The sequence below is a fragment of the Pinus tabuliformis genome, chromosome 3_2, assembly GCF_031772625.1.
Source record: "Pinus tabuliformis cultivar Carrire ecotype Pingquan chromosome 3_2, CPIR1, whole genome shotgun sequence".
Classification (NCBI taxonomy): domain Eukaryota; kingdom Viridiplantae; phylum Streptophyta; class Pinopsida; order Pinales; family Pinaceae; genus Pinus; species Pinus tabuliformis.
This window is the reverse complement of record NC_142302.1, coordinates 296,871,038-296,895,001: the sequence shown is the minus strand read 5'-3', so window position 1 is coordinate 296,895,001 and position 23,964 is coordinate 296,871,038. Positions and strand designations below refer to the sequence as shown.

The window sequence follows — 23,964 nt, the reverse complement described above, 5'->3', positions numbered from 1 at the left end:
GAATTTTCCTTTCTTTTGAAGAGAGGTAATAGGGTATGCTACCCTAGAAAATCCTTCCACAAAACTTCTATAATATACGGCCAGACCCATGAACAGTCTTATGTCAGCTAAATCTTTTAGCATCGACCACTCCATGATAGTCCTTATTTTCTCTGGACTACTATGATTCCATATTTGGTGATGATATGTCCCAAGTAATGGATTTTTTCTTTAAAGAAGTCACATTTACTGTATTTAGCGTACAACTGGTGTTCTCTTAGGACTTGCAGAACAATACAGAGGTGTTCCTTATGTTTTTCTATGCTCCGAGAGTAGATCAGTATATCATCAATAAATATTAACACAAACTTGTCCAAAAACTGATGAAATATATTGTTCATGAGGCACATGAAGGTCACTGGGACATTAGTCAGTCCAAAGGGCAACACTACGAACTCATAATGTCCATAACGAGTCATGAATACAGTATTTGCTATATCCTCCCTTTTTATTCTAATCTGGTGATAACCCGAGCAAAAATCAGTTCTTGAGAATATGGTTGCACCATTCACCTGATCAAATAATTCATCTATACGGGGGAGGGGATACTTATTCTTAATAGTCAACTTATTTAGCTAACGGTAATCCATGCAATTTTGCAAGGTTTTGTCCTTCTTCCTGACAAAGAGCACAGGAGCCCCCTAAGGGGACACATTGGGATGGATATACTTTTTATCAAGAAACTCTTGTAGCTGCATTTTTAGTTCTATTAGATTCGGTATACTCATATGGTAAGGGGCTCGGGAGACCGGGGCAGCTCCTAGAATCAACTCAATGGTGAAATCTATATCCCTTTTGGGAGGTAGTTTCGGAATTTCCTCAGGAAATACATCCGTAAAGTTTTGTACCACTGGTATATTCTCTAAGGAAGCAGTTTTACATTTAGAATCAACATACCCTACTTGAATTGTATAAACCTGACAACCTTTTCCAATGCATTTTGCTAATTGGGAGGCTGTTATAGGTCTTAATTGCAAAGGTTTTTGAATACCTTGAATTTCATGTCTCTCTCCTTTCTCATTCATGTAGTTGATGGCTTTGGTTTTATAAATAATGAGGGACCAATGTTTTTCCAAGCAGTCGATACCTATGAGGATGTCATATGATCCCAACGGTAGCACGCCCAGATCTGCCATGATGGACTGACCAACTAATGTTAGGGGACAATTACTAACTTTGGCCAACACCCTTCTTTTTGCTCCCGTGGCTAGTTGTACTAACCAAGGATTTTTAAACTTAACAGCCTGCAAACAACATTGTTCCACTATCTTGGGGCTAATGTAACTCAAAGTAGCTCTGGGATCAATTAAAATGGATATAGTTTGGTCGAAAACTTTACCTTTGAATTCAACCATGGTTGGTTGAAATTCTGCCTTGTGGTCTTCAAGGGCTGCATTAATTTTTGGGAGGCTTCTTTCCACTTCTCCCACAGTGGATGCTTCTTGAATCTATGAAATCTGATCAACTCCTTTGTGGTGTGGGTATTTTTTGACATAATACGGGCCTCTGCATCCCCAACACTGTACAGGTGGTCTATTGGTCACTTCTACTTCTGTTCTGCCTTATTGTTCATTCACCTTTGATTCACCTGGTAACTTAAATCTCCGTTGATTCCTATTCACATTCCGGTTACTTTGGCCTCTAAACAATCCTTTGTTGAATGTGCCCTTACTTCCCTTGTGGTTGGAAGTAAATTTGATCCCCTTTTTTATCCATCTCTTCCCCACATCTCCCTTTGGTTTTTTTTACAGGTAGCATATCCGCGCTTTTCATATAACTTATTCCATGGTCTTTGGGTTATCAAACTCTAAATGTTCTTTCATGAAGAGAGGGAGGCTGCTAATAAACCACTGCACTTTTGGCTTTTCTTTGCGTATGTAAAGGACATGTCGAAGTAATCATGTGAATTTTGTTATGAACACATCCATGGACAGTTTGCCTAGTTAGAGATCGTGAAACTCCTTTTCCTTCTCATCATAAAATCTTTCGGTTAGATAGTTTTCCTTAGAATAACATTGAAAATTTTCTGAGGTTATGCTTTGTTCATTCAGTGCATGAACTAGTTTTAATTCCTCCCACCACAAGGTGGTTTTCCATTGTTGCTGTAAGATGGCTAGGCGAGCCTTTAGATTATGGTCGTACTCATAAAGTTGAAAATACTTGTTCATATTGATGAACTAGGCTTCCGCTGCCTCTTCCTGTTCACCATCAAAGAGACTGGCTTTATTTTTTGAAACTCCCCTTGAAGTTCCAGTTTCTATCTTTTATGTGTTTTATGCCTCGATACATTATCTAATTCTTCGTCACGATTCTCTTCGCCACCTTTTGTTTCCACATTCTCAGTTCAATATTCTTGCTCTCTTGTCATATTTCTGTGTTCTAGGCTAGGAATTAGTGGACAATGATTTTGTCTCTCCAATAGACTCTTCATAATATTTTCCTACTCGTGCATCTGTCTTTTTTTATCTTCCCATATCTAGGCCATCTCATCCTTCAAATCTTGTACAGTTTCCACAATGGCTATGTTTGTTTTTCGTGGCTCATCACCCAACTGCACCCATACCTCAAGATTTTTTTCTTGAAATGATGCTGGCCCTGTTCCCATTATGGATCTGTGTGGTGGATTTCAAGTTCTCATCATGCTAACTACTTGCCGACTTCCTCTGTGCTGATTGATTTCGAGTTCTCATCATGCTGACTGTTATTCAATTATATTCTAGAGGTTTCATTTTTGAAACCTCGCCGCTTTGATACCACATGTCACACATCCACAAGCTACTTTATACATATTTTTTTTTTACTAAACTACCCTATGTCACACATAGAACCTAATTATAAAACTTATAGAACACAATTTTAATATAACATTGACTATTTAACATAACTCATATAGAATCATGCAGATTATGATACCCACAATTTGTGACTTAAGGTGTTAAGGTTATACACTAGAGAGTTTTCCTGTCGAGTGAGAGGCCACTTTTCATTCTCGTATATTCGATTCATTAAACCATACACGTTGCATTCAATAAACCCTTGAAGACTGTCTGAATTTCTGAACTCCATTAATACTACATCATTCGACCTCCACTTCGCATTAACTTGCTCGTTGTTGCTCAACCTAGGTGGGGGTTGCACCTTGCTAGATTCCTTAATGATGTACCACTCTAACTACAGCTTCGAGATTTACTCCAAATAAACAGTGTATTATAGTCATTTGGATTGGAAGGCGGAGGAGAACCTTGGCGTTATATGCCTCCGATTTGGTGCGTTTACCTTGTTAGCCCTAAGATGCGGCGTTGCCATTTTTTAAGGTTAAAGGAAGGACCTGGTATGCTTTTCCATCCTTAAAGAGGGTCCCACACAGGCCATTACTCCACTTCCCCACTTACTCCGTTCACACTTCAGTTTGCTCGCTTCCTCACCTAACCCTCACCTCCCGACAAAACCCTCTTTCTCCTTAGCCTTAAGCAAATTAACGCAAAACCCCCGCAAAACCTCACCTTTCTGCCATGCGCAACATCCACACATTTCCCTAGGACACTCTGTACTTCCGCGTCCTCCGCCGTCGATCTTCCCTCACCGATCTGACGGCCCACATTTCACCCGATCACTGAAACATGCCCGATCTTTCCCCGTCGTTAGATCACCCCCGCCAGATCTAACGGCTGTCACTCATATCGCATGGATAACTAGCGTGAAAAGTACCCCCCGATGAGGGTGGTTTCTCTCTCTCCTCCATAGCTACGTGTCATCCATTGAATGGAATTGGGCGAGTTTTAACATTTACCACTTACTGCCTGATGCCCTTCTGATAAATACCATAACTGCCAGAGCCAAACCACCCCGGGTGTTATTATCCGCTCACCTCTTCCAACCAATAACCGTTTGATCTGTCCATCCGAGATTTAATGTTCTGGACATATCCTGCTCCCACCACGACCTCAAATCCCCTACACATGGTATCGTTCGTGCATTTCCCTCGATCTGATGGCCCTCGTTCGTAATCGTCCCCAATCGCCCTCCACCACTTCATCCGTCGAATTCGACACATCCATCCAACCATGCACTCCATACTCCACTCCCTACCTATTACCTAAAGGACAAGATGGTCGGCTCTGTCAGCCTAGGGACAGTCTGACTGCTAAGCCAAATTAACAGAAAGCATGGCCGAAGGAACGATACAACATGACTCAGCAAACCGAATTAAACTGTCATGGAGCTCCACTGCCATAATCAATCCAACCACCTAACAGGGCAGCACAGTACCAGAATTGATTAATGTTTTCGTGATGGAAAGGAAATTGCATCCTGGAATGCAATCAGATAGTTAATGACAGTAGGTGGTCGATTAAGACATCTCCAGCCCTAAATGGCTAAGGATCATTGTAAAAATAAACTATAAATAGCCGAAAGCAAGACGTAATTAGGGTTCAACTTCTGGAGATTGTATATATTCTATTCCTTGTAGCATCTCATCTTCATTTTCAGTAATACAAGCTTCTTTTGTTGTTACATGCTCAACGTCCATTCTCCCCTCTATTCTAAACATGCACCTGGATGATTTTATTCATGATTTCTTCTATGTCTCATGCTAGATAACTATCATCTTATCTCTGCATTGGTGAATTAGATCTGTTACTGAATAAGTCATCCATGTTTCTTTGTTTCTAACGCTGGATAACTGTAATCTTATCTTTGCATTGGTAGATTAGATTAGCAAGCTCCATTTACTTGCTGCAGCTGGCCATCATATGTTTATGTATGCATCTGCTGGTGTGGTTAGTATTCTCCATATATTCACTTAATTTGCAAACTATTGAGCATTAGTGGTCTAAATCCTTGTAGGTTGAGGGTGTTCATGCATGTCTGGAGTGAAAATAGAGTTGAAGTGGTTATTTGGCTTGAACCAAACTATCGTCCATTCCAATAGTCCTTAGAACACTATTGAAGATTATATGTTACCAGGCATCTCTGAGCTACAACCTAGGAGAGTTTCCAGGAGAGCTAACATAATTGGCGTCGTTGCTGGGGAGAGGAGATTGAAGCTCAGCTTCCCTGGGAGACGACACAGATCTAGCTTTGATGATAGACAAAGTCTAGACACATTTTTGGTTGTAATCATATATTTGGCGACTCTACTAGAGGCCAAACCTCTTGGCCACTCGCATCATAGTTCTAGCTCAGTTTCTGAGGCATACTCGGAGAAATCCTCAAAAATCACCAGCTAAGCGAATACCTGACCCTGAGAAGATCATTAAAGAAAGAAAGGTATCACAAAAGGGAGCATCAGTATGGGGTAAACCTAAACAACCTTATGTGTCTCTGCAAGAGAGACTAGTAACAGAACAAATACATGTTAAGAGTAGAGCCTCTAACACTAGCAGTGAAGAAAAACTTTCAGAGATTCATAAAGCTCCTTATTCTTTAGGTTCTCCTTTTGCTTTGAGCTCAAAGGAAACCTCCCCTCCTATTCATCTATCCCTTTATTCCTGTCAGTCACTCCTCAACTCCCTATTATTTAGACTTCCAGTCCTCTTCTATCCACCACAATGATGGCAGGCCCACAAGCACTCACCAAAATGGAAAGAATCGTAGCTGCTAGGTATGGACCTCTAGTACTGCCCACTCTTGTGCGTGAAATGCCTACTAGATAATATTAGAAATACATGCCTAAGTTTACCAGGATAGAGGGGGTTACAGCTGAAGAACATCTTGAGTCCTTTTATAGCTATGATGATAATCTAGACATTAGTGAGGATGATGTATGGATGAAAATATTTGTCCAAAGCCTAGATGGAGAGGCCAGAAAATGGTTCAGAGAGTTGATCCCTAGGTCTATAACAGATATTGAGGCCTTAGATGATGCCCTTCTAAAGCATTGGGGGGACAAGAAAGGTCTACTCTATTACCATACTAAGTTTGGGAACCTGAGAAGGGAAAATGGGGAGTTATTGTCTGATTTCAATAAAAGGTTTAACTACATGTACAGCGAAATACTAGCTGAAGTGAAACCCACCCCTACCTCTGCTAAACTCACTTATGCTAATGCCTTTGATTCTAACTTCTGTCTACTATTGAGGGAGAGAATATGTGTTTCTTTGGCTGACATGTAGGATGCAGCCTTGGAAGTAGAGTCCAACATCATGTCTACAAAGAAACTCAAGGGACATGTTGACCGAAGGAGACAAAGGGGTGAATCTTCCTCATGTTCAAACCCCAAGATGGATAACATGACCAAGATGATAGAGTCACTAGCCTCTGAAATCTCAAAATTAAAAGTGGAGCAACACCCTGTGAAAGGAATAATTCCTAATACTTTTGCTCCTAGAAATCAAAATCCATATAGAAGAGAAAATGAGCAATTGTAGATCATGCAAAGGAGCAAAGATGCAAATGAAGATCAAAGAGTGAAGACCCCTTCCTAGAATGTAGTCATGGAAGAGGAACATTTTGAAGAAGATGATGAAATCCATTGTATGGAAGACAAAGGCAGTGCTTCCTTTTTGACCTTGGCTACCTATGAAGAGTCGTTACTCAAGGACCAGACCAGCCAAGAGTGGAATGGTGGGGCTATGCTGCAAACCGAAGATCAGTAAAGGTATAATCTAAGGTCGAAGATGAATAATGCCAAGGAAACCCCTATTCAAAGAGTTGTTGTCCTTGCAATGCAACAAGATAATAAGTAAAAATGACCAACAGTTTATCCCATCATTTTCAAAGCTCCAGCTCAAGAGGTAAGAGGCCCTAACAAGTCCCCTTCCCCCTTTAGTTTTGGTTCAGAAATCCAAAAGCTAAAAATATCTATACCCTTGATGGAACTAGTCCTTTAAAGGATCCATCCTTGAGGCCCTTGAGCTTAAATGCCCACAAACATCAAATGACTATGTGAATTTGCAAGATGACAAAATTACAGTTGTACTTAGCCCAATGACTGAACCTTCTGATGATATTCCCCATCATTCTATGTCTCCTTGACTATTCATGACAAAATCCTTCACAACTGTTTGTTGGACACAAGTGCCAGCCATAATTTGATGCCCAAGGCTATCATGGATGAGTTAGGCCTTGACATCACTAGGCCTTATCATGATTTGTTTTCTTTTGATTCTAGGAAGGTGAAATGTTTGGGGTTAATCAAAGATCTAGCCATCACCCTGTCTCAGCTACCTATGAAGAGCATGATGATGGATATTGTGGTAGCAGACGTACCACCAAAGTTTGGAATGCTTCTTTCCAGGGGATGGATCAAAATATTGGGCGGGACACTACAAAATGATCTTTCCTATGCTACTGTCCCAGTTTTTGGAGGAGAAAGCAGCAGATTATGCAGAGAAGCTTAGTTGGCTTATATCATCAGTGATGAGAAGAATCCCACTAATCATCCCATCTATGATTTTAACACTAATTTTGGAGCCTGTGTTCTTAAAATTTAAGAATCCCAGTTGGCCTCCTTGCAACTCAAGAAACCAGTATGCTAGATCATGGGGGAAGAAGGTCCACAAATTTGGGACATGTTCTTTGATGGAGCTTGCTCTAGGGAAGTTGTAGGAGTGGGTGTGGTTCTGGTATCCCCAACACAAGAATGCATACATCTGTCCTTCAAGCTGACTTTTCGGGTCACCAACAACATAGCAGAGTACAAAGCTTTGGTATTTGGCTTAAACGCTGCTAAAGAAATGGGCATCAAAGGTATAAAGGTGTTTGGAGATGCAGACCTTATCATTCAACAGGTGAATAAAACTTTCCAAGAAAAACATCCAAGGTTGAAAGCATATAGAGATGAGGTATGGAAGCTCAAAGATTCTTTCAATAGCTTCAGTATTTCCTACATCCCTAGGGCTAAAAACTAGCTTGCTGATTCCCTTGTTGTTTTTGCTAGTATGTTTATTCCTCCTTTACCCCCTAGTTTGACTTATGAAGTCTAGGTAAAATATAGACCATCATTGCCTGACAATGTCAAGTATTGGAAAGTCTTTGAACATGATGACAAATTCAATAAGTTTCTACAAGTCATTTATGAGTTCTCTGAAATGCAAATTGATCAAGAGAATGAAGCCACGGAGGAATGCCATCAGGCCCAACTGAGAGACAAAAATGGTCAGGATAGCATAGTGCAACTGCCTAGTAACCATATACCCAAAGGGCTAGTACCTCTAGAGAAGTTGTTTGATCATAATGATGTACCTTATAAGCCTTCCCAGAAAGAGAATGAATCTACAGTCCATAGACATAACATAGGGAGTCCAAATCATCCAAAATACATAAATCTATCCACCACTTGCCTACTACCCAAAGTTTTGAATATTGTGCCTTGATGAAGCAATTTGCTAATATCTTTGCCTGGGAGTACATTGACCTCAAGACTTATGACAAAAACATCATTCATCATAAAATTCCCCTGGAGAAAGACACCATCCCTTTCAAGCAGAAGCTGAGACCCATCAGCCCTCTACTACTACCTTCGATTGAAAAGGAGATTAAGAAACTGTTGGCTACCAAGATCATAGTTCCCCTAAGATACTCAAAGTGGGTAGCTAACCTGGTGGTAGTAAGGAAGAAAAAAGGAGAAATTAGGCTTTGTGTCAACTTCGGAAATCTCAACAAATGCTCTAAGAAAAACAACTACCCCCTGCCCAAAATGGAGCATCTGCTGCAAAACGTTTCAGGGGCTAGATTCATGTCTTTCTTGGATGGATTTTCAAGTTACAACCAAGTTGCTGTACATCCAGAAGACCAAGAGAAGACTACCTTCACCACACCTTGGGGCACTTTCATGTACTCCAAGATGCCTTTTAAACTGATGAATGTTGGGGCCACTTTTGAAAGAGCCATGGATATAGCCTTTGTGGGAGAAAAGGACAAGTTTGTCCTAATTTACCTTGATGATATGACAGTTTTTTCCAGTAGTCACTAGGAACATTTGCAGCATTTGAAAAAGGAGTTTCTAAAGTGCATAAGGTTTGGGATTTCAATAAATCCAAAGAAGTCACAGTTTGCTCTAGAAGAAGGCAAACTTTTAGGACATATCATTTATGTTGCAAGTCTCAAGATTGACCTAGAAAGAGTTCAAGCAATACAGATGTTGTCCACCCCAAAGTCAAGAAAGGACATTCAATCTTTTCTGGGAAAGATTAACTTTGTGAGGAGTTTTATTCCAAATTTTGCAAAATTAGTAAAGCACATCACCTCCATGCTAAAGAAGGGGTCAGAGATCAAATGGACAGAGGCTGCAAGAAGATCTTTCGAAGCCATCAAAAGAGCTATTATGGAAGCTCCCACTTTAATCAGCCTAGACTACACCAAGGAGTTTTATATTTTCTCTTTTGCCTCCTATGATACGCTTGCAACGGTCTTGTTGCAAAAAAGTAACGAAGGTGTAGAGCAGCCAGTGGCTTTCTTCAACAAAACTTTGAGAGATGCTGAATTAAGGTATGACATTATCGAAAAACAGACCTATGCTCTCACAAAGTCTTCAAAGGCATTCTGAATTTACATTTTTCACTCCAAAGTGGTTGCCTATGTACCTTCAGCTTCAGTAAAGGATGTCCTAACATAGCGAGATGTTGATGGAAGAAGGGCTAAGTGGATTGCAAAACTCATAGAGTTCAACATAGAATTAAAGCCCACCAAGCTAATCAAAGGCCAAGGCTTGGACCAAGATATGGCTGATGAAAATTGCAGTCTACTAGACATAAATTGCATGGGTGCAGATTCAGATGTTGAATGGGTAGAGGAGGAAACAACAGAACGAGGGCAGAACCAGTATTTGGCTGAAAATCTGACTACCTGTGAGTGGTATTCTAGTATAGCTCATCTCTTGTTGAAACTACAAGTCCCTCTAGGTCTTAGCTCAAGTCAAGCTAGGACCATTAAACTCAAAGCAACCAAGTTTTGTATTAATAAGAACCTGCTTTATTGGAGGGACCCATCTGGAATCCTCTTAAGATGTCTAGACAAAGAACAATCTGTTGAAGTCATGCACCAGATTCATTCCAACATTTGTGGAGGGTACCATTATTGGAAAACCATAGCCCACAAGATTTTGAGGGATGGGTATTACTAGCTGAATCTATTCTCTGATGTGTTTTCATTTGTGATATCTTGTGACAAATGCCAGAGTTTTGCAGGGAGGCAACAACTGAAGTCTTTGCCCTTGAAGCCAATACCGACTAGTGGCCCTTTACAACAATGGGGTTTGGATTTCATAGGAGAGATTAATTCACATTCCAATGGCCAGCACAGGTGGATATTAGTAGCCACTGACTATTTTAGCAAATGGATTGAGGCCATATCCACTAGGAAGGCTGATCACCAAGTTGTTATGAAGTTCTTAATTGAGAACATTTTCACGAGATTTAGTTGCTCGACCAAACTAGTTACTGATAATGCAGCAACTTTTAGAGCAAAGGAATTTATGGACATGTGTGAATCGATGGGCACTAAATTAGTGCATTCCACTTCGTACTATCCTCAAGGCAATGGCTTAGCAGAATCATCTAATAAAAGCCTGGTGAGGATAATCAAAAAACTGCTGGAAAACAACACTTGGAATTGGGATTCCAAGCTAAAGTTTGTATTGTGGGTTGATAGAGTTACCATCAAGAAATCCATAGGGAACTCTCCATTCAAGCTGGTGTATGGTACTGAGGTAGTTTTTCCAATCCAATTGACCCTCCCTATGGCCAAATTCTTGCAAGAGGAACAGGATGAGGGAAGTGACATGGCAAGGAGGATGAGTGACTTGGTTGAAGTTCACTAGATCAAAGATTGACTGATTGAGAAGTCAGTGGTGAATCAAAAGAAGATCAAGGAGGTCTTTGATAAAAAAGCAAAGATGGACATCTTTTAGATCAATGTCTAGGTTCTCAAATGGGATGCATTGAAGGAAAAGAAGGGAAACCATGGTAAATTCGATGCCTTATGGACATGACCGATTGCCGTCTCTCAGGTTCAGATGAACAACACTTTCATTCTGCAAAATCTAGAGGGGGAAGATGTTTTTGATGGCCTAGTAAATGGGCAATTTTTGAAATTTTATCCCGATTAAGGCTCAAAAGCCTTGGTCTTGTAAATATGTTTTTTAGTTTTCATTTATATAAATAGACTCCATGCCCAATGGAACACTAGGAGGATGTTTTGGTTTTTAGTCTCATTGGAAAGGCAGTGGTCTACGGTTCTTGAAACCTCACAGGTAGGCTTTCATCCCCAGAAGGAGCTAGTGTTAGCCCTGAGATGCGGCGTTTCCAATTTTGAAGGTTAAAGGAAGGACTCGGTCTGCTTTGCCATCCTTAAATATGGTCCCACACAGGACATTACCCCACTTCCTCACTCACTCCGCTCACACTGCACTCTTCTCATTTCCTAACCTAACCCTCACCTCCCGACGAAACCGTCTTTTTCTTTAACCTTAAGAAAATTAACCCAAAACCCCCACAAAACCTCAACTATCTGCCATGCGCAACATCTGCACATTTCCCTAGAACACCTCGTACCTCTGCGTCCTCCTTCGTTAATCTTTCTTCAACGATCTAACGGCCCACATTTCACCCGATCACTAAAATGTGCCCAATCTTTCCCCGCCGTTAGATCACCCCTGCTAGATCTAATGGCTCTCACTCATATCGTATGGACAACTAGCGTGAAAAGTACTCGCCTGACGAGGGTTGTATCTCTCTCTCCTCCACCACTACATGCCATGCATTGAATGGAATCAGGTGAGTTCTAACATTTACTACTTACCGCCCGATGCCCTTCCGATAAATATCATAACTGCCCGAGCCAAACCACCCCGGGTGTTATCATCTGCGCACCTCTTCCACCTAATAACCGTTTGATTTGTCCATCTGAGATCTAATAGTCCGGACATATCTTGCTCCCACCACAACCTCAAATCCCCTGCACACGATCTCCACTGTGCATTTACCCCGATCCGACGGCCCTCGTTCATAATCGTCCCCAATTGCCCTCCACCAATCTGTCACCTCTCTGTTTGTCCAATTCGACACGTCCATCCACCCATGCACTCCATACTCCACTCCCTACCTGTTATCGGAAGGAGAAGATGGCTGGCTCTATCAGCCTAGGGACAGTCTCGCTGCTGATCTAAATTAACAGAAAGCACGGCTGAAGGAAGGACATAGCACGACTCAGCACACCGAATTAAACAGTCATGGAGCTCCACCGCCACAATCAATCCAACCACCTAACAGGGCAACACAGTACCATAATTGATTAATGTTTTCGTGATGGAAAGGAAATTGTGTCCTAGAACACCATTAGACAGTTAATGACAGTAGGTGGTCGATTAAGACATCTCCAGCCCTAAACGACTAAGGATCATTGTAAAAATAAACTATAAATAGCCGAAAGTAAGACGTAATCAGGGTTCAACTTCTGGCGATTGTAGATATTTTGTTCCTTGCAGTGTCTCATCTTCATTTTCAATAATATAAGCTTCTTTTGATGTTACATGCTCAACGTCCATTCTCCCCTCTGTTCTAAACTTGCACCTGGATGATTTTATTCATGATTTCTTCTATGTCTCATGCTATATAACTGTGATCTTATCTCTGCATTGGTGAATTAGATTTGTTACTGAATAAGTCATCCATGTTTCTTTGTCGCTAACACTAGATAACTGTAATCTTATCTTTGTGTTGGTAGATTATATTAGTAAGCTCCATTTACTTGCTACAGCTGGCCATCATATGTTTATGCATGCATCTGCTGGTGTGGTTAGTATTCTCCATATATTCACTTAATTTGCAAACTATTGAGCATTAGTGGTCTAAAGCCTTGTAGGCTAAGCGTGTTCATGCATGTCTGGAGTGAAAACAGAGTTGAAGTGATTATCTAGCTTGAACCAAACTATCGCCCATTCCAATAGTACCTAGAACACTATTGAAGATTATATGTTACCAAGCATCTCTGAGCTAGAACCTAGGAGAGTTTCCTAGAGAGCTAACATACCCTTTCACTTTTCCCTCTTCTAATAATGGCTTCGACATACTCGATGGAAATTGTCCTTCTCGCTCAGGTATTTGCATCATTGGCTTGTTGGTGGAACTATTACTCCGAAATTGTTGACTGTGGCTACTTTGAGTTGCCTAAACGCTCCATCTAACTTACTAGGTGCTTTGGGATTCATTGTGCGGATTTCTGCAGCCAAAGGATTCTACAGTGAAGCTAGAATAGGTATTGTTTCTCAGTAGTTTTATCTAATATGGTTCTTTCCTCAATCTTTATTTCGCTATCGTTTATGGTTTTAACCCTCTTTCCTCCTCCCAGTTGCGGTGGAGGGTCCTTGCAGAGATAAAGCGTTGGGCGAAGAGTTTAATGGAACCCATGCTCTGCTCCCCAAACATGGTAATGGCAGGCTCCTCCATTTCCGGGTACTTGCGTTGCCTAATGGTTCTCTGCTCGTTTTATTTGGTTAGGGGTTTCGGCTCTATAAAGACTTGAAGTATGAAATATTTGTTGTGACTGTCTTATCAGTTATATTATGAGTGGTTTTGTTTAAACATTGTCGGTTGTATACATCTGGTAAATGCTAAGGGTTTTTATGCAGTCCTCTTGCGTTTTTAACAATTTTCTTAGTATCTATAGTTATTTTGGTTAATGTCGTCCTGAAGGTAGGAAATTCAGTGTTTGTAAATAGTGCCGAGAGTTGGGTAAATTCAAACCCTGGCCGAGCTCGGTTAACTTCTTTTCTCGAAGAGAGTTTGGACGAGAGTTTGGACAATCTTGTTACCATTATGAATAAATTTCAGTTCTTCACATGCATTTTCTTGTTGCCCTCTTTTCTCGAAGAGAGTTTGGACAATCTGGTTGCCATCATGAATAAATTTTAGTTCTTCATATGCATTTTCTTGTTGCCCTCGTTTATATTCTTGAGGTGGTAATGCTTTCCGCGTGGGTTTTGTCACGTTTAAAGTTGTAACCTATTAGTCAAACTAATTGGGTTTTGTCATGTTTAAAGTTGTATCCTACTCGTTATTGTAATTTCTATATAGCATGTGTGATTGCAATAACAATAGTTCTATTGTATGCTCTGCTTTTCTAGCGGTTAGAATTTTCAAAATTACTGAGGGAGAATCCTCGAGGGTTTACTATCGTAATTGTTTTTAGTACATGTGTTTGTTTTCCTTTATTACTTATTTGAATTCAGTTGTTTATTTTGTCCTTATTTGGCATTCTCATTAGTGCATAGATAATTTTAGCTATGTTAAATAGTTTATCTTATTACCATGGTAATTCATTTAACAAATTTCTGTTAGTAAAGATTTGGCATGCTGGTTAGTGCATAAATATTTAAACTAGTTTATCTTATTACCATGATAATTTTTTTACAAATCTCTATGAGTTTTCTAGTTATGATTTAGTGAATTTGGCTATATCCTTTTTACTAAGTATTGAGTATTCTATCATTTGTTTAGATGCATGAAATATCTATTTATGGACTCTTTTAATAAAATACCATAGACTAATAGATTAACTAGTAGATTTCTATTTTTTGGTAGTGATTATCATGCATAGAGTATAACAACATACAGAGTAAATGTCTAACTAATAAACATGAGGAATTTCCACTTATCTAGATTCATGTCTCCCAAATATTTCCTATTTCGGCCTACACCCACACCTTGCTTCTCGTTTCATTGCCTCCCAACTTTGAGACTATTATGCCAAATAGTTTCCCCCTAAGGTGTTATTGAATACAGAAACCTTCTTCCTTTTCTATGAGAACTCTTCCTTTTCTATGAAAAGTCACCTTCTCACCGAGAGAAACTTTCTTCCTTTTCTATGAGAAGTCACTGTCTCACCGCTAACTGGTACAAACCAGATGTCCCTTTTCTATGAGAAGTCACTGTCTCACCGCTAACTGGTACAAACCAGATGTAGCCATATAAAGCTGCCTGGCATTTCAGCACAGTTTAACTTCTTTTCTCATCATTCTCCTTGATCTCAATACCCCTATCTTCTTGATATTTTTTGAATAAATCCTCAAGAAATCAGTTAGAGACAAGCAACTGTAAAACCTAACTACTTCAACATGTAAAATAACATTTAGAGATAACTGCTATTTTACTTTTTCATAAACTAATTCAAGAAAAGTTCTTTTATAACTTTAAAATAATAAATAGTTTTGTTTGTTTGCAGTAATTTAAATATTTACTTTGTGTGGGGATATCACATGAAATTATTCTTGTACTGATTGTTGCATTACAAATAGATGTAGATACTCTCTTTTATGGTGAATTCATGGGAAAAGAAGAGTTATCACTTATTGCTTCGTGCATTCCAGTGAAAGCTCTCGAGTTTGGCTCGACACTTTTAACACTGCCAAAGATGCCCTTCTTTCTAGCATGTGACTGAGTTGTGTTCAAGATGAGAGGATCTAGGGAACGACTCAATTCCCTCCACTCTGGCCTCTAATTCAGAGATAACTTTTTGGAAAACATAATCCCTTGGTTTTTTTGAATGATAATACAAAATGGTTTTTTTCCCTTTTTCACCGAAGATGGAGAGTTTTTTTATTTGGAATACAAATTGGTTTTAGACAACCTAAACCTCTAAGGTTCACAACAAATAACTCGTTTGTAAAAAACTTGAAAATTTGTATATTTACCTAATTTTATAAACTTTTTTCATGGTAACTGCACATATTATTTATTCACATGCCTTATTAAATTCAAATATATTTTATTTATCTTAGCTTCAAATTCTCAATTGGGCTTCCTCATCCACTAGTGACCCAAGTATTACAATATTTGCTATTCTTAGAATTTAATTATTTTCAATTGGTATGTATAGGCTATACTTTGAGTTAATTTAGGAACTGCAAAGAGAAATATAAGATATATAAAATGTGGAATTATTCTTGTACTAATTGTTGCATACTTTGAGGTAATTTAGGCACTTCAAAGACGAATATGAGATATATAAAACGTGAAAGTATTCTTGTACTAATTGTTGCATTACAAATAGATGTATATAATCTTTTATATGGGGAATTCGTGGGAAAATAACTTATGTGAAATTCATGGGAAAATAAGAATTATCACTTAGTGCTTCCTCCATTCCCATGAAAGCTCTCGAGACTTTTAACACTTCCAAAAATGAATCTCTCTAGCATGTGACTCCCCTGTCTCCCCTGTGTTCAAGATGAGTGGACCTAGGGATCGGCTTCCAAAAATGAATCTCTCTAGCATGTGACTCCCCTGTCTCCCCTGTGTTCAAGATGAGTGGACCTAGGGATCGGCTAAATTCCCTCCACTGTCGCCTCTAATTCAGAGACAATGTTTTGGAAAAAAATTCACTTCTTTTTTAAAGGATAATTTTAAAGGGGAGTTTTATTAGTTGGAATATAAATAGGTTTTTTTTTTTTTTTTTACCAAAGATAATTTTAAATGAGAGTTTTGTTATTTGAAATAAAATTGGTTTTAGACAAATTAAACCTCTAAAGTTCACAACAAATAACTGGTTTGTAAAATTTTTGAAAATTAATATATTTACTTAATTTTATAAACTTTTTTATCGGATTGAAGTAATTCCACCTATTGTTTATTTATATGTTTTATAAAATTCAAATATATTTTATTTATCTTAGCCCAATTACATTTGATTATCTTATCACATTATATTTCGTTTATAGTTTACAGTATAATATATGAAAATTGTATGTGAAGGTTTTTCTTAAATTTAAATGTAATAATAAAATATTAAAAATAAATAATGGTTAAGATTGTATAAGTTAAGTGTTTTGAAATTTTTAAATATAGTGAATAGATTTATTTAAATAATAATGATTTTAATTCAAAATTAAAATATAAACTATTCATTAATCATTAAACATTGTTATTAATTTTTTTTAAATATATATATATTTTTTAAATGATAGATAATTAATAAATTTAGAATCTCAACAAAATTCATAAAGATTTTGATTTTTGCTCCATTTCTATTAATTACAACAGTGAGCACAAAAAAAACTGAGATTACCATAATTTTAGCATCAATGGATATATTATTTTTTCCCAAAAATTGAGTAAATAAATATATTAATTTAGTTGTTGGTAAAAAATTGATTCCCTAACTTAGACCTGTCACTAAATAAAATTATATAGTTTCACAACAGCTTCACCTTTCAACAATCTAAATTTCAATTTTCCTATAGTTACTAAGTAGCACTTGTTTATATAATAAAATTTATGTAGAAATTAATTTATCTATAATCTCTCCAAAAATAAAAAATAACTACTTATAAAATTAAACTACTCTCACACATTCTTTATTTTCCTTTAGTAATTTTTAAGTTCCAAAATTGAAAAAAACAAAATTCCTACTTTCATTTTTACCTTCTATATTTTTTATTTTCTTTACCCTCATTTCCATTCTTTGTTTGTATATACCATCCTCCATTTACTTTTGTTCAATAGGCATAGTATAACATCCCATAAATAATCATTTGTATTCATTGTTTCTATATGCCATCATCTATGTGCTTTTGTAGGCATAGTATAACATCTAATGAATAATCCTTTTAGACATGAGAGATTTTCATATAATATAATCTATTAATTAACGAGCTATCTATGCGAGAGAATTAACATACTGAATTAACCCCTTATGCTACAAATCGGATCAAATTGAGGTAAATTGTTGGACACTCAACAGACTCGGCAAATTTTCGTATCTTTTGACCGGGTTCTGGCGAATTTGGTAACTATGCTTCACACGAGCTACATGCAGCGAAATATCGTTAGTCTCCATGTAGACAGAAACTCCACTCCTCAGCTTCCTTCCACAAAAAACACAGCGAATCTTTTCAACACAGATCGGCACGACCTTTTGCGCTCTATGGTCGGCTCAACACGCATTAGATCACACACCCTTTTCTCTCCTCCACCAATTTCAGTCACAATGGATCTGATAAATGAATCAGACAACTCAGAAGTGAGACGAGCTACACCGGTGACACTAGTTACATTTGGAGGTTCTCAAGCAATGTTGCTAAACTTTCATTCACCTTATCAATCAATAATACATGGATTTATGTGATTACATTGCAGAGCAAACTCTCAAGAAAATAAGGACTAGAACATGAATAAAAAACACCATCAAAACAACTTACAATACTTTCTCCACTATTTCCGAGTTACATAAATTTTAATAAACCTTAACCATTCTCCTCATAACCACGTATTCAATTTTTTTTTATTTTCTCCGAGTTATATAAATTTTAATAAACCTTAACCGTCCTCCTGATCACCATGTATTCAAAAAAAAATTAATTTTAAACCATGTATTCAATAATTTTAAGTTTTATAAATAATTAAACAATGTAGTCAGTGTGTGGGGTGTGGGTAGGGTGTGTTGTCTTCCTCCTCACCTTGATCTTGTGAGTGAGATGTATATGTGTTCGTGGACATAATTCACAGCATATCGATTGATTCAATAAACCAGATAATAAAAATAAATAAATTTTATAAATCTTAATAAACTTTAGCCATCCTCCAAATTTTATCATGCTCAGCGAACTTTAACCATCCTCATCATCATGTATTCAATAATAATCTAACATGGTAGTTTACCTATTAATTTTAGGCCACTGCAAATCTCCTTCATCATGTCATATGGGCTTAAAAAAAAATACAACTATTATGGAATTTAGCCTCTGTTTTATGTTTTCTCTTTACCGAACCAATATATTTATCAACCATTAAAATGACCTGTTTTTATATATAAACCTATGCTGATGACTGCAGGAGATTCTGAGGAAGTGCAATGATAGGAAGGTCCTTTTCGATAATAAAACCACATCAGAAACAGTGAAAGAAAAGCAAAAAACTGAATTGTTAAAGCATATAGACATTATAATTGCTCAACATGGAGGCCATCCCTATTCTAATGAGTTGTTCCACGAAGCTCAGGTATGCGTGTACTTTTCAGAAGTCAAATATAGTGGAAATGAGTATATAGGGATCTCATTGCTAATTCTGGTTTATATCTGCAGGAATGGTCAAGTAAGCAAAAGGACGTCGACTTTGGTCGATATTCGAACGAACAAGTACAGATTTATATGGAAAATATTCAAAAAGCACAAGAGGAACAGCTCAAGGAATCGCAGGAAATGGTAAGCGTTCTATTCGTAGCCTCGAAATGGTCTGATTCATTTTATAATTTGTGGAAAATTAGCCCGCGAGTTGGATATTGTAATGCTATGCAGTATTCACTATATGTGCTATAAAAATGTTTTACATGGACATCAATGAAACGGAACACGCTCGCCCATGAGCCCTGCGTGCACATTTGTGTATATATACATATATATGCACGCTCTGAGCCCTGCGTGCATGCTTGTGGATATATACATATGTATGCATGATTTGATTATGGATGTCTTGTGATATAATGTAACTTTCATAATTTATTCTTATCTTTCATTTTTATCTTGAGATTTGAGATTTAAGTGGAGTCAAACTTTTATTTCAGAGGCTGATTCTATTAACAAAATAAAACTAGTATATGTGAAGGATCTTTAGGATCTTCATATATAATGCAGAAATTAGTTCAGTATATAAGGATAGCCATTTATGACCACCTTAATAACGAGCTATTTGCTTAAACACCAAGACATTCATATCTCCATCTTCTAATATAAAGTTTATGAAAATGTCTATCACTAAACTTTCGTAAGAGAAAAATATATGCTGACTGGAATAAAACCAGAAATACCATAATAAGGCAGAAAGGAAAGTTGTGTGCAAAAGGTGTCACGGTAGGCTGAGCAGATCCTCATCCCGTGTAGTCTTGCCCACCATGAGTCTAAAGTTCACGTATCCATAAGGCAGGCTGAGCAGATCCTCATCCCGTGTAGTCTTGCCCACCATGAGTCTAAAGTTCACGTATCCATAAGGCTCTCGAATGCCATCGATTCACAATTCCCCCCGCCCCCTCTCTGTTAGCTTCTTTGTATATATGAGTGATAGTGTATGCAGTAAGCCATCCCAAGATGTGTTTTATCTTCTTTATCCAATCCGATAGGATGGAATGATGTGCTTTATTCTCTTTAGCCGTAAAGATAGAACAAACTGTGATTGTCCCCTGATTCCATCAATGAGAAATTTGAAATCCCCATAGATATGTAGGCAGTTTAGTTTCTTTTGTTGTGTAAATCAGAGTAATCCCCCGAAGTGCATGCTTGTGGATATATACATACCTACGTATGATTTCATTATGGATGTCTAGTTATATAATGTAACTTTCATAATTTATTCTTATCCTTCATTTTTATCTTAAGATTTAAGTGGAGTCGAACTTTTATTTCAGAGGCTTCTATTAACAAAATAAAACCATTATATGTGAAGGATCTTCATATATATGCAGAAATTGGTCCAGTATATAAGGATAGCCATTTATGCCAATCCTAATAACAAGCTATTTGCTTAAACAAGTCTATCACTAAACCTTTATAAGACAAAAATATATGCTGACTGGTATAAAACAGGAAATACCACAATAAGCAGAAAGGAAAGTTGTTGTGTGCAAAAAAGTGTCGCGGTAGGCTGAGCAGGCCCTCATCCCGTGTAGTCTTGTCCACCATGAGTCTGAAGTTCATGTATCGATAGGGCTCTCGAATGCATTCATTGACAATTTTTTCGCCTCTCGAATGCCATTCATTGACAATTTTTCTCTTAGCTTTTTTGTATATATGAGTGATACTGTATGCAGTAAGCGATCCCATGATGTGCTTTATCCTCTTGGGTGAATCAAACATTGATCGTCCTCTGACTCCATTAATGAGAGATTTGAAATCCCTATAGATATGTTTTGCTGTGTAAACCAGAGTAGCCCCCTGCGGGCATGCTTGTGGCTATATACATATGTATGCATGATTTCATTATGACTGTCTAGTGATATAATATAACTTTCATAATTTATTCTTATCCTTCATTTTTATCTTGAGTTTTAAGTGGAGTCGACCTTTTATTTCTGATTCTATTAACAAAATAAAACCAGCATATGTGAAGGATCTTCAGATATAATACAGAAATTGGTCCAGTATATAAAGATATCCATTTATGCCCAGCCTAATAACCAGCTATTTGCTTAAACAAGCAGACATTCATAGCTCTATCTTCTAATATATGCTGACTGGAATAAACCGGAAATATCACAATAAAGCAGAAAGGAAATTTGTTGTGTGAAAAATGTGTCACGGTAGGCTAAGCAGACCCTCATCCCGTGTAGTCTTGTTTACCATGAGTCTAAAGTTCATGTATCCATAGGGTTTTAGAATGCCATCCATTGACAATTTTTCCGCGTCTCGGTTAGTTTCTTTGTATATATGAGTGATAGTGTATGCAATGAGCGATTTCAAGATGTGCTTTATGTTTTTCATCCAACCCGATAATAAGGGTGGATCAAACTCATGTGTTTTATCTTCTTTATCTAACTCAATAATAAGGTTGGATCAAATTCTGATTGTCCCGTGAATTCTATTATTTGGAATCCCCATAGATATGTAGACCGTTTAGGTTCTTTAGCTTTGTAAATTAGAATAGTCCCTAAATTAGAGTATTCACCATATGCAATTGTCTCAGCTATTATGTTGGTGCCTAGGCCTCAGTTCCAATGTAGATAATATTGCTTGCTTCTGTCTATGCTCCACATCCACATCCACCGAACTGTGCAGCTCCATCAAAAAATCCAGCTTGATGACTCATCAATGTAGGGCTCAATTTATGGGAAAGATCAGCAGTGTGAATAGTCTTGCGTTAATCCATTTAAATACCTTGCGAACAATCCGAACTGATGTTGTATTCCTTTCCTTCAAACAATTGGTTTTTTCACGCCCTCCAAATTTCGTAGATGATGTAGAGGGGAAGCTCCTTATATTTTTCTGTAACATTGTGCCATTTCTTTATGCAATCTTCAAAGTTGTTTGTCCTCCTGTATGGGATTTGGAGTGCCACAAATCCACAATCCCAGATCTTATTGGTAATTGGACATGTAAAGAAAATGTGAGAGACAGATTCTGATGCTGAGGCTCACGTCCTGCAGAACATATAGTGACGCGGACCCCAATGGCCTCTTTTCATGAGATTATCCCATGTTAATATCTTGTTCTTCCATGCCACCGATGCAAATAGAATGATTTTGATGAAGACCTGCCATTTCCAAATTTTGGCCAACAATGACATAATCTGTGCCGACATATTTTTGTATGTCTCCACCACCATAAGCACATTTTTATCTACTCTGCGAGACCAGATTATGCAGTCTAAGCTTCCGCTATAACATAAACGTGCCTAGCTCAAGTTCATTACAAATATATTCCATTCCTAAATGCTTCAGCCCCCAAATTTAATTCCGCCGCAATTTTCCAAATTGGGCAGCCCGCCTTCCATTCTTTGATCATCTTGTTCAAATAGAAATACCATGTGCTATGTAAAAGTGCCCATGCATGTCCACCCATATGTGCATCAGCGTTTCCTCCCTTTATTATATTAGAGCCAATCAATTTTTTTTGTTCATTGCCAAATTCCCATGCCATGTCCATGTACCACCAGTGGAGTCGAACTTGAAAATTGATAAAAACTGAATTTTACACCAATCAACTATTTACTTCATTTTTATGTACATATAAAAACGCAAAACTGTTTTAATGATATTAGTTTATTAATTGAAGTGCACATTCACACCCAATACATAATAAAATTATATTTCATAGCAATAAAGTCAATAGACTAAATAAGCACAAAGGCCTCTAAAGATAATGACTCCTACCGATGTCCAACGTACTTTTACATTGAAAAAACACACATTCCTCTCCGTTGATGCCCCGGAATCTTTTACTAAATACACATTATTCCTTTGCCTACATAAAGCTATTAACATAAAATTGTCATATGACTTTCCACTATTCCAGTAACAGATGGTTTATGAACGCGAGATAACATGAAAATGTAGGAAATTTTTTAGACATATAGGAAACGTGAACTAGCATAGGCCGTAAAGTATATTGGACTGTTGAGTTACAGTACATACCGGAATTCGACTATTATTCTATATTTGGAGGAGATATTTTCATGACATTCCGTGTTTTATTAGGGGCAAGAGAACTTGCGTATGGCTACAAAAGTATTGGAACAACGGGTGGCAGAGCAACGTTCTGCACGAGAAGAGATTGAGAAAAAATCACGTGAAAAAATCCGTGAGCTTGAAGAGCAACTACGAATTCGAGAGGACTCAGCTTCGCGAAACCCTAAGCGGCTCCCGTTTCCGGAACCAGCTTTGCTAAAACTTAGGGAGTTCTGTACTGTTCTCTAATTCTGTTTCTGAAACTCAGCAATATATATTATCCAAAGGCTTCCGATGTGTTGTAGGTGTTTATTTTTAGTATGTGCGACCTAGTTTTGAAATTTACGATCTTCATTTACTAGTTGAATATCTCTCAACCTTTAACCTTTACCAGTTTTGTGCGACTGGACCTGAACAAAGGGATGACTGATTCAATTTGGACTTCATCTTTATGCTATTAAAAAAGAATTATATATGGATAAAATATGAATACCATGGATTATTTTTGAGAATATTAATCTTATTCTGATTTTCCTTTCCTTCCCGTCTGTATTAGACTAGAAGTATCATCAATTTCAATGATACCATATGCAATGATGGTTAGTTATCATAGCAGGCCTCGTCTGGCATATTGGTATCTTTTATTTAATTTCGTCCTATTTCCTGCTATTAAAATTTTTTAAAACTGTGAGAAAAGTAATTTTCTTTACAATCATTTTTATTATTTAAATAATTTATTTAGGAATTTAAATAATAGAAAATGGAAATTATGTAATTTAGTCATTATTTGAAAGAGTATTTTGATATCTTTAAAATAAGCATTATTACTAAAGTTAT

General features: G+C 37.5%; 1 protein-coding gene across 1 annotated transcript in view; it reads left to right on the top strand.

The window, feature by feature from the left end:
* Window positions 1–23,562, top strand: part of LOC149180755 (immune-associated nucleotide-binding protein 9-like) — a 200,428-nt gene extending 176,866 nt beyond the window's left edge. Inside the window, exons 3-5 of the mRNA XM_089413980.1 lie at window positions 18,810–18,974; window positions 19,058–19,177; window positions 23,158–23,562. Of these exons, the coding sequence (XP_089270106.1) occupies window positions 18,810–18,974; window positions 19,058–19,177; window positions 23,158–23,376 (504 nt within the window). The 3' untranslated portion in view covers window positions 23,377–23,562. The remainder of the gene's footprint in view (window positions 1–18,809; window positions 18,975–19,057; window positions 19,178–23,157) is intronic.
* Window positions 23,563–23,964: the final 402 nt, after the last annotated feature.